This window comes from Mercenaria mercenaria, chromosome 9 (assembly GCF_021730395.1).
Source record: "Mercenaria mercenaria strain notata chromosome 9, MADL_Memer_1, whole genome shotgun sequence".
In the NCBI taxonomy this organism is placed as follows: Eukaryota; Metazoa; Mollusca; class Bivalvia; order Venerida; family Veneridae; genus Mercenaria; species Mercenaria mercenaria.
The window spans coordinates 8,461,477-8,473,220 of NC_069369.1; the positions used below are offsets into that span (position 1 = coordinate 8,461,477).

The following is an 11,744-nucleotide window of genomic DNA, read 5'->3' on the forward strand; positions in this document are numbered from 1 at the left end:
AGATCACACGGCCGCAAATCCGATCTCTATGCAACGTCTATGTTCTCTGTCCACCAGGATATTAAATTTATCTAAATGATCTAATAAATTACCAACCACTATGTGCTCTAAGATCTTACAAGGTACACAGGTAAAAGACTGCCCTTTAGCATGTTTAGTTTGAAGCTTGATTTTTTTCACTTTTTATACGCCCGCTTTGAAAACAAAACGGGTGAGTGTGTCTGCCTGTCCGTCACAGTTCATGTCCGGAGCATAACTTTAAAGACATTGGCTTTAACTTAGCATATAGGTAGATGGCGATGAAACGAAGTACAGAGCACTTGAACCAGCTCTTTAGGTCAAAGGTCAAGGTCACAAATTGTGTTAAAATGTAAAAGCTGTCCATTTTTTTTGTGTCCGGAGCATAGCTAAATAATTTAAGTCTAACAATTTTATATTACGTTTGTTTCAGACATGCTGGAAAAAGGGCAATGTCCAAGGTTTGGTAGATTTTTTTCACCTTTGATAAAATTTTGAAATTCTAGTGCTGCAGGCGCACAGCATCTGTTGTAAATAACATTTATATAATCTGTAAGTAGTAACACTTTATATATAGAAAATATTTTAACATCATCAGCAGTCAAGTTATTATAGTTAACTGATTTAGCAATGCCATTAATAAGTGGTATAAAAAGTAGCGTTTAGTCTCTTTGTTTTACCATAATAGTTGCGTCAACAAACTCACACATATTAAGATTAGGGCTAATTTTAGCACTTCATTTTATATCATATATTAAACAGACTATATCATGTTAATAGTTTTACAAACGATATAAGATCCAATTAATCTGACCCATAATGCAGAGTGATTGACTGTATGAAAGGTTTTTGTATATAATCAATGGAAACGCTACATAACTTATGATGTTGAGAAAGTACTTTCTGGACTGTACAATAAAGTATATAGCACCAGCTTTAGATCGACATCACGATCACGACCATCACGATAACCAAAATGCTCGTCACTGAACTCATGTTTTTGTTCGCACCATTTATTTGTTCTATTTCCAAGTACCAGTGAAAAATTTATTGCTATAACAATAACAAGAGTAATACCGATTACACAAGGTGCTTTGTAATTACTTATGTCACTAATTTTCCCACACTTTTAGTATAATACATAATAAATAATCATATGTCAGTGTGCTGTATGCTACTGATTATGCTCGAATTGTTTGATTAAAATTTTTACATCTGTCAGCACAATATTGTTTGTTTAGGTTGGCTGCGCTTATTAGAAAGCTCTGTGTTTAATTAAAAGACTAACAGCCCCTATTATCTCTCTTTATGTTGCTTGTTTGTTGATTTTAATTATATAGATAGATAGATTCATTTATTTCCTCAAATATTGAAGAGCTGATAAACCTCTCTGTGATATGATGCCCTTTCTGAATTTTTTATCATGTTTTCTCAGAGTTAAGGATTTCCAAAGCAAAGCACACGTGTATTATATTGTCTTGTTTTGCTTTTTTCGCAGACAAATTTTCTAAGGGAACTATTTTAAGTTATTTGAAATTGATAATCCTATAGAGCGTTACTGGGTGGATGTCTATCTGCCATAACACTTTTTAGGAGAAATAAACTATTAACTAGTTGGCGAAAAAAATAACTGGGTTGTTATCTGACCACAGCTTACATCTAGCATAATGTTCAATAATGTTGGCTGTTTGTAAAAGCTAGGAAGTGGCTTGTTTACTCTTATACTTTTCAACATAACCGTGACTGAAAGAGCAGTGGCTATGACTGAATTTTGAAAATTATACACAAGCTCTACAACGGCAAGGGAAATGGCATGTTTAGACAGTCATGAAGTAAATAAACTCCAAAACAATAACAATTGTATTACTTGTGTCAGGAATCTTTGTTTTCTTTATCAAGCATCTTTCCTATACTTTTCTCATATATCTTGATTTGGATTAAAATTTAACTTTCAACGACTTGTAACTGTATTCCATAGTACATATACAGTGGCTTACCACCAATATTTGTTAATCAAAAGAGTCTACTTGGGCTGACTGCCGTCTCAGCCTGCCAGTTATCTAAAAACTTACATGGTACTCAAAAGCTTCGGACCTTTTCTTTGTTTTCAAACAAACTTATATCGTAATACCGACCCATCGAGACAGCCTGGAACAATGTATACTGAATTGAGGCTGATGCGGGACAAGCTTCAGGAGGTAGACAATTTGAGACTTACTTGTCTTAAATAATGAACAGATTGTCAAATTGCTAAACGTAAATGTGAGCAGCTACATCAATAAGAATGCACTGCCGACGATTCAGGTGAAATTAAACATCAGTCTATAAATCAAGTTTAGATTTATTTCATTTTTCCCTACAGTTATGAGACTTATACATTTAATTCAACCTTACAAAAACTGTCCTTCATAATAAAACAAATATACACAATTCGTATTTTATTCATTAACATTAGCCGAGTCCTGTCTGAAACTGGAAACCTTCTGGAATACAGTTGTTTATCTGAGGTTCCCATACCTCGTTCGGATCACCGCAGGTTTTTACAAAAGCGTCACCGAATGCATCGCAATGAATGAACTTGTGTGGATCCCCGGGGTATGGGTAGTACTGCACATCACCCGCGTAATTTGTCTTACATGGATTAGCATGACCGTCATATGTTACACCGTTAGGTCCGTACAAACTGGCCACAACATCTCTATAGAGACACGTATGAACGGTCGAAGAATAGTACTTGTGCTCACCGCAGTCAAACACTGTACCGGCGGCAGCAAATATGCCACACTTGATGAACTTCCTATCGTCCCCAGGGTATGGCCATAAGAAGGAGCCCTGGGAGATATGTTCGTGTGTACATGGATTTTCGAAGGTCTTTGGTGGCACTGTTGGTATTAGTACAGGGGTGGTGGTTCGAACATGAGCGGCCGTCTGCGCCTGTTGTTTTGTCGGTGCTCGAATTGTTGTAGATGTGGATGTAGTGCTGATTTCCGTTGTATGCACACACAGTAACAATAATGGATCGAACCTCTGGGACGGCATGCAATACACGGCAATCAGACGACCAGAGTCGCAAATGAGGTATCTGTCAGTTTTTCCAGGATATGGTGCCGTAAAAGAATCACTTTTGCCACATACATTCGGCAAAGTAGGATCTGAAAATGATTTTTTTTCTTCAGAATTTTCATTCAGTTAGCATATTGTAAGCCTCATTTATAAACAACGGTATGAAACTAACAGATGGGAAATGTTAAGACTTCAATTCTCACTTCCAGTGCTATTCACCTCGAGTATTACTCTGAATATCTGGATTTATGATTTTTGAAGGTTTTCAGTTCATATCGTGTCTCTTACAAGTGAAATACCTTTCATTAAATCGGGAATATTAAAGAGCAAACAGAGCACGAATAATTCGTATTTGTACATATGGAACGCCGCACCTGTCTTATGTTCCTCTTATGTCGGGACATTTCATGTAACCATGTCAGAGCGAGATGATAACCTGTCTAACAGTGTCTTATTAATATGTTAAAAAGTCCTGTTATTATGTAAAATTATGTAGTTAACATACTGGTTGACATGTTAACATCACGCTTAGAGATGAAAACATGACTAGTTAACGTAATAAGACAAGACATTGTTTTGACAAGTTAACACCATACTTTGACATGATAACATAGTTTTTAACATATTAAGACACTGTACCACACTCTGACATGATAACATGAAATTTCCTGACATAATGCAGCTGCGGCGTTCCATACCATACACATATTTTGTACGTATGTCCATATAAACGTATATCTATATAAAACATATACTACAATCAACGGCGTTGATATTTCTTTGTTGGATCCATTAGACAATGAAACGATAAATTTTAAAGTGATTAAATCTGAATTTCAAACAGTTGCCTTTGACTGAACTTATCATAAAAGTTTAATTTTAACATGACCATGTTTGCTTTCCTATTAAAGAACACTAACTAATGCACCTGGTGTTCCCTTAATGATAAATGGACTGTCTACAAGATCCTTCTGGCTACACCGGCCGACCAGGCCCGCTTCAATACATATCTTATTATTGCCTGAAACGAACGATACAAAATGTTGATATGTAACATATCGTTACTACTAAATCGTCATATGTATCAAAACACTATTCTATCAACTACAGAAGAAATGTGGAAGTATAGTGTGGAACGTGTAGCTCACACAACTTGGAAGGCGAGGAGTGTGCTGGTCCCCTGACTTTCATTAAAAGACAATTTAAATAAGCTGAAGTTTTTTCGTCTGAGAGATAAATTATCTAAAAGATCACATTATTACTGTCTGACTACTTGTTCTATACATTCATTTCGCATAAAGTCATATTTAAACAGACTTCTACACTATGTACCTGTTTGAATATGATCTCCAATTACAATGTTTACCCGAAAGTTCGACTGACAACCGCCATTTCGGAAAGCTAGTATTATCTGTGACCCATCTCTGACGTAAATATCGACTGGTACCTCTGTCGTTACCGTTTCGTTGAAGCTAAAGATGGCGGAGTTGGGAATAAATGCTGTGGAACCGGAACCATAAACATCCAGTGCGCCATCTTTTGTTGTTACCTGAAAGGTAAATTCACTCTCTTGCATTTCCCAAAAGAAAAACGTGTTCACTGTCATAGTTTATCAAAGAACGATCGAATTCCATCAATGCATAGTTTAAATAGAATTTCTGATCATATGTACTTTCAGAACGAAGGCAAGAACAGTTAAACGTTGCAATGATATTTTATTGAGGAAACACAGTTAAAACGTAGAAAATAAAGCGCTTATTCGAATAAATAAAATTTTAAACAATGTATATAATAATTATGTAAAATCTCACCTCGATCGTTTTAGGACTACTTGTTGCCATGATGACAGCAGTGATGTCAGACGAGCAGTTAAACTCGTAGGTACCAGGCTTTAACATGACCGGTGCTGCAAACAGAAATTCTTTTCAATTCATAGCAGAGATGTAAACTTTATGATAAAAGTATTACGTCATTAGCTCATCTCGTATATATTATTCTTTGCATCGGTCGAGTAAACCAGTACCAAAAATGATTGAACTCATCGGTCATTACGTGATCAATTTCACATGATGATTATAAACTTAAAATATATTTACATAGGAACACTGCTGTTTGCTTCGCAAATCGAGACTAACTGTGTTTGCTAAACTTTTCAGCCTGTAACAAACTGCATATATGTCCTTCAGTCCTGAACAAATCTTACCTTTAACTGCAAGGTGCGCGCTACTATGACTATCTGCTGGTAAGGTGGTATAGTTGCCAACCGTCTGCAGGTGGGCACAGCTTGGTTCACTCACCACTAGTGATAGTTCACGCTGATGATACACAATATATACATCAGTATTTGATATAGATAAATGACTTTAATTTAGCATTTTAAGTCTACGTCAGTATTATAATGGTTTCAATAATACCATATTACACTAGCTTTGCAGCATCAACTTAAAGTGGCAGAGGATTTCTTTTCGCATGGAAACTCTTTTTTATCAAAGTTAGAGATAAATGGGTCTGCATTCTGTATAGAAGTGAAACAAATACAGCACAAATTCCACAGCTAGAAATAGTATATCGTATTGACTACGTTTACTAAAATGTTCATTGCATATAAGTACACAGGATCCCAATCTTACAGTTTTTGTCAGTGCCCTCAGGCTTTTTGAAACACATATTCAATGAATAGTTTTTTAATGACTTTCTTTAAAAATAAGAAACATACTGTAACAAAACGTATCTAAAACACTTACACACTTTTAAATCGAAGTTATCCTGATCATAAAAGTAAAGAAACCTTAGCCTCTCACCTGACATTGACCTTCAATGTATGTCATTGCATAGGTCAAGATTGTAAATTTTAACTTAGAATTGCTATATTGAACTATCCTATTGAACGAATATGATTATAGCTGAGATAGCGCCCAAGCGTGGTTCTTTTAGTTTCAAAATGACGAATTAAGGTTTGAAAATGTTAACGGAGCTGAGGCATTACAGCATTTTCAGCGTTTTGTTTTAATGTATTGTTCTTAATTGCTTTTTATATAGCTGCGAAAAAGCGTTTTAGATAGTAATGTGACCTGATTAATAAGATATACAATAAGACGTGTTAGAGAAGTTTCTACTGGCGCCACCATATTTTATATATTAACTACTTCTACTCCTCCAGTAATAGAGAGTGGTCCAGCAACTAACATATGATCTCGCGTATGTGCAGAAACTATGCCTGTTTCTTCCTAAATTATACAAAAGAAGGTGATCAGAATAGGCCATATTGAATTATGAAAAGGAACCATCGTTTTAAGCACAAAGTGTGATAGATATTCTCATACAAGAAACTAGACCTGTAAAACCATAGTGAAAAGTCCAAAAGTAAACGTTGTGTCACCAAACCAATATAACAACAATATTTAAATCCATAATAATGTTCTGAAAAATGTGTCATCTAAAGAAAAACAAATTATATAAAATTGATGAAATATAACCTTGTGCAGATCAATTCAGTGGCATTTTGACGTCTTCTGTGCCTTGTAAGAGTAAGAATTTACCTTCTGGCGTGACCTTGACCTTAGGAAGACACAATTAGAAATTCATCAAAAGAGGCGTAAATATCCTTCAAGGGGTTTAGAAGATATGAAACGGACACGAAGTACACAGCTCAAATATTATACCTTTCGTTGGGCGAACACAGCTGAAACGTGAGTTTTTCACGTCGTCCTGGTGAGATGAAAACATATCCGCGTCTTTTAAAATGAATGATTATAAGCCATGGAACGGACACAAAATCAGACGGACAAACGAACGGACGGGAATATATGATATGATTCTTACCTTATCAATGAGAGCTCCAACCCCAACAGCGAAAATTGTTACCCCTGAACCACGCAGAGATTGGGCATCTTTTATCGTGGCAACATTGTCGGCTGATTTTCCATCCGTTACTAAGACAACGACCTTGGCAGCATTTGACCTTGACCCTGTCTTTACCTGAAGTGATGACTAAATCTTCTACAATACCGTTATTTTCTTCAAAATGACTCCATTCAATGTTTGAGCAACCTTTTAAATCGCATGTGTTTTCATATATACATTAATTTTGGAATAGGTATCAAAGTTGACTTAGTATTTGCCTCGTAAATTTCAGTATTTCTCACAAAAAATATGAAATTTCAACATCGACTTAATTTTATGTTTCTGAATTCTTATAGATATTCTAGGTAACACAAAAACAAAGACTTTTATTGCTGAATATGTAAAAGGGACAGATTTAAAAGTTTATCAAGCTATCTACATTTCTGAGTGTACAAAAACAGTTTTATTTGTTATTTTGTGTTTTTATAATTTTCTAAAATCACAAAACCAAATACTCTTTTTGAGCAATTTTCAATCTGCTGTAAGAATACCGTAAGTATGTGCTCTTGTATATACTGTAGGGCGTCAAATGTGTTAGTTCCTCCTGGTTGGTACGAAATTTTGGCTATTGCTTCACGAAGCTGGGTACCTGTCATGTTGTTGTCCAGGGCAACAATATTGTACACAACTGTACTGAACTCGACAACTGCAACCCGCGCCTGTTTAAAGCATTTGTTAGATTTTAAACATATTTATGTCGTTTAAATTTTTCAAAATAACATGCATTTACTTTATTCAGCTTGAACTATTCACCAGTTTATGTTTCAAATTACAATGAATAAAAAAGACATTAAATATTTGTAGAAGGTCCATTTTGAAAAATGATGAAAATAATTACAAATGTACGAGATTATGTTGCATCGGAGAGCTCAACAACTGGTGTAATGAAGAACGCACGCTAAGCTCTTTTGTTGGGTTTAACGCCACACTAAGATAGCTATAGGTCATGTTATATGGAGTATTTCCAGGAACATCCCAGAAGCCAATCCGGACATTATTTCAGGCGGGTAACAGCTAGGTAGAACCACCGACCTTCCGAAAGCCGGTTGGATGGCTTCCTCGCATATTCTACACAGTAAGGGAGAACGTGATTCACAGTCAGTGGCCTTAACCACTTGGTCGTGGAGGCCTCTAGCTAAATTACCTGAGTATCAATACATACCTCCGATATTTAGAAGTATAGAAGAGGCAATAACTCTAGTGTTAGTTATATCATGTTAATTGTATAAACCCTATACATACCAAGCCATTATCTACGTCTAGTTCAGATATGAAGTTTTTCACGAAGTCTTTAGATTTGTTAAAGTCTGCTTCTGTCATGCTGGCACTGCTATCGAGAAGGAACACAATGTCTAGGTTCTTTTTCAGAGGAGATCCTGGAAGTATACATAGGTAGAACAAATCGCCACCATAAATACCCCAGACCAAGTACGACTTATAGTTTAATTTACCTACAAATCTTATTTTCACATATTTGAGTCACTGATTTCGTTTGTTTTGCCAGCGACCACAGTACCTATTAAGTGAATCGACTAAGTAGATCATTTAGTGGCCAAATAGAGGATTGCTCTTTTACTTGTTGTTTAAGTATAAATAGGTTATAAATCACATACTGGCTTTCTAATGAATTGCCTATACACTTATTACACACACAAAAATTTCGATGCTGATTTATACACGCCCGAACTTCACTAGACTTTAGCACTGGTTCAATATTTGCATACTCACATCTCTGTTGTCATGTCTCACAAAGCGGCAGTAATAGTTTTACTTTTTAAACTGACCGGAGCCAGAGAATAGTCCTTATTGTGAGGCGCTTTGCATAAATTTGTCTGGTGTATTATATGGTTATGGTAGTAGTTTGGTCTTTCTTTTACAGCTGTAAATTTTCGCACAAGACATGCAAATATAATGTAAGTATACAACTAATATGTTCTTTAATTCGTGTTGAGTTGAAAATATTGCTATTATTGAAAGTTTTAACACGACAACTCACATCAAAAAGATGTCACAAATGACGTTACACCAGATAAGAAATCTGCATGAAAATTTACTCACGTCTCCTGTCCTGTTGTAAGAACATGGATGTATAATACGTATGGTACAAGAGCATGTGTATATAGTTGTATCATTTATATTCTAATCGTACGTGTACAAGCGTATGGTTTTTCGCGGAGTAGTAATGCGCTAATGAGTAAACTCACTGCAGAACTCACGTATTTTTATGGATACAAATCTAATAACCACGATTAGTATATATGTAACATGCACACTGCTAAGGTTCACTACGTACATACAGTAAATATACAAACATGTGCAACACATTCTGTCAACAAAAACACATTTTTCAATATCTGCATACTGACATATAATTAGCCTAAATACAGAAAATAACATTCGACTAAATATTAAAAACCTAATTATATGATTTATAGTTAAACTTCTTTTTGAATAATCTATTATAAGGAACTCATTATTTGAGCCGCGCCATGGGAAAACCAACATAGTGGCTTTGCGACCAGCATGGATCCAGACCAGCCTGCGCATCCGCGCAGTCTGGACAGGATCCATGCTGTTCGCATTCAAAGACTATTATTATTAGAGAAACCATTAGCGAACAGCATGGATCCTGACCAGACTGCGCGGATGCGCAGGCTGGTCTGGATCCATGCTGGTCGCAAAGCCACTATGTTGGTTTTCTCATGGCATGGCTCATTTACCTTTTTAATATTAATTCTGTTAATAAACGCTTGATCCCATTTGTAATTAAGAAAACATATAATACCTTTCTCTAATTCTTTCACGGCATTCACAAAGACGTCTAAATCTTTGGCTCCTTTATTTGACCAAAGGTCAGCCTGCCGGTCAACTGTTAAAGGAAAACTTCCGCTTCCAGTTTTCAGAATGGTGGATAGTTCTGTCGCTATGGCAGAATAGAGTGGTTTTCTGAGGTCACTGTAGGTGACTGCATTCCAGTTTATGTATAGGGATTTGGAGATTTCATCGCGGTAAGACTTCAGTAAAGGGTCCGTTCTGGTCTTGTTGAAATCTGTCTCATCGATCTGGAAGAAAATTGTACGTGCAGTTCAAACAAGTTCAGGCTTGTAAAGAGGCAAGTTGATTAATTACAGAAAAGTGGACGACATACCAGACTTTATCCTTGTTGTGGGTTGCCAGTCTAAACGCAGTCAAACTGAGGCGACAGATTTGTCATTGAAGATCGTTGGATAATATATGCTATATATAAACGAGGTATTGTGAATGTGGCTTGAAACACTGGCTCGAGACCAGAACGAAAATGCCATTGAACATGTTATATCCTACCCCTAGGTATACTATGATAACCATGGTACCCAAAGAGAAAGGTACGTGCAATGGCAAGTTTCATTTTGGTCTGATGCCAGTGGCTTAAATGCTTACATAAGAACATGAATATCTTTAAAGGTTTTAATTAATTTATTGCTGACTTTAGATAGTTTTTGCACTATATCATTTGCGGAAGTTAAGAACGAGACATTTTTATCCATTTTGCATTTTGCTCAGTAACATGCCCTTATCATTGTTAATAACTATACTGGTAAAGCAAATCGGACAGCTACCTCATATGACTTTTTTACAGGCTGGAAAAAAATTAACGGGTGTAAAGTGTGCACAATTATTTACTTATCAAAAAAATGTAAAGTAAAAGCGCGTTCCTGTACTTACGTGCCAAATGCCCCCATTATAATTGATCACATATGTGAATTTATCTAAACCGTCCTTTGTGTCGGTGTAGGCTACTCGCCGTAGATATAGCATGTCGTCTGGAAATATGCACGAACGGCGCAAAATGTTAATAACGGCATCAACCACTTCCGGTCCATTGCTCTCCTCTTTTCGCGTCAAGTCTACACGCTGACTGTATCCGATCCCCAGACACACACAAAGAGAGGCGATAATTTTTAAAATCATAATAAGTTATTTCCCAGTAGTGATCGACCAGGTTGAAGTAAAGTAGTGGTCGGAAGATAGAGAAGTGGGAAGCTTTCAGTGAGTTGAGCACATTTATCTACCTGAGATGTCGTGTGGGTAAAGATAAATTTGACTTTAATCACTAGCGTTAAAAAGGAAGTATATATAAACATGCATTTGTTGTGGTGCACGGTCGCTACAGTCATGAACCTTTTTTCCTGTTCATACATGCTTTGTCATACACCAAAGAATAAAATACAAAATAATGCTTGCTTAATTTGCAAATTGTTTCCCGGTTGTGACATTGCTAAGAAACGTTAACATCACAGACGCATTCCATCGCATTTTAATCATGACTCAATTCTCAAGTTTATATTTTCATCGGTTAACGTTCCATATTACGAAAATCTAACATTATCATGTTACCATAAACACCTAATCCAGCATGAATCTATTATCGTCAATGAATCATACCTAGTTATATTGTATACAAAGTGCGTATGTACGTGCACGGGAACCGAGGGGACAAATTTACAATTTTAACTGTATTTTGTAAGTTAGGTCCGATTTTAATATATAGGAATGTGTCGTTTCAAAAAATAGCCGTATCATTTGTATACAGTGCTATACTGACTGTCTTTATTCATTTGATGTTGCTAATGTTTTAATATATCAGTTCAAAAGTGAAACTAAAGAAATTAATATTTTTATTACATGTTTTCGGCGAATTATCAAAGTATTAGAGAGAAATAAATCCGGTATTTTTACATATAATATCAAATATATTTGTCACTAGTGAGAAAATATAA

At 35.8% G+C, this 11,744-nt stretch overlaps 1 protein-coding gene across 1 annotated transcript; it reads right to left on the reverse strand.

Moving 5' to 3' along the window:
- Positions 1 to 2,347: 2,347 nt before the first annotated feature.
- On the reverse strand, positions 2,348 to 11,004 carry LOC123547722 (uncharacterized). The gene is made up of 10 exons (XM_053550791.1): positions 10,690 to 11,004; positions 9,770 to 10,046; positions 8,227 to 8,360; positions 7,476 to 7,643; positions 6,904 to 7,059; positions 5,285 to 5,396; positions 4,893 to 4,987; positions 4,414 to 4,630; positions 4,010 to 4,102; positions 2,348 to 3,170 (listed from the first exon to the last, which is right to left on the reverse strand). Exons 1-10 carry the CDS (start codon positions 10,933 to 10,935, stop codon positions 2,470 to 2,472), a joined length of 2,199 nt encoding a protein of 732 aa, XP_053406766.1. The 5' UTR covers positions 10,936 to 11,004; the 3' UTR covers positions 2,348 to 2,469.
- Between the last annotated feature and the right edge of the window lie 740 nt (positions 11,005 to 11,744).

Bases quoted from the DNA above. Each gene is read 5' to 3' on its own strand.
- LOC123547722 (XM_053550791.1), bottom strand. From the start codon at position 10,935: ATGATTTTAAAAATTATCGCCTCTCTTTGTGTGTGTCTGGGGATCGGA. The intron at 4,631-4,892 runs GTGAGATTTTAC...TTTACCTTTCAG, and splicing joins GTAGTCCTAAAACGATCGAG to GTAACAACAAAAGATGGCGC. The intron at 4,103-4,413 runs GTACATAGTGTA...CGTTCGTTTCAG, and splicing joins TGGAGATCATATTCAAACAG to GCAATAATAAGATATGTATT.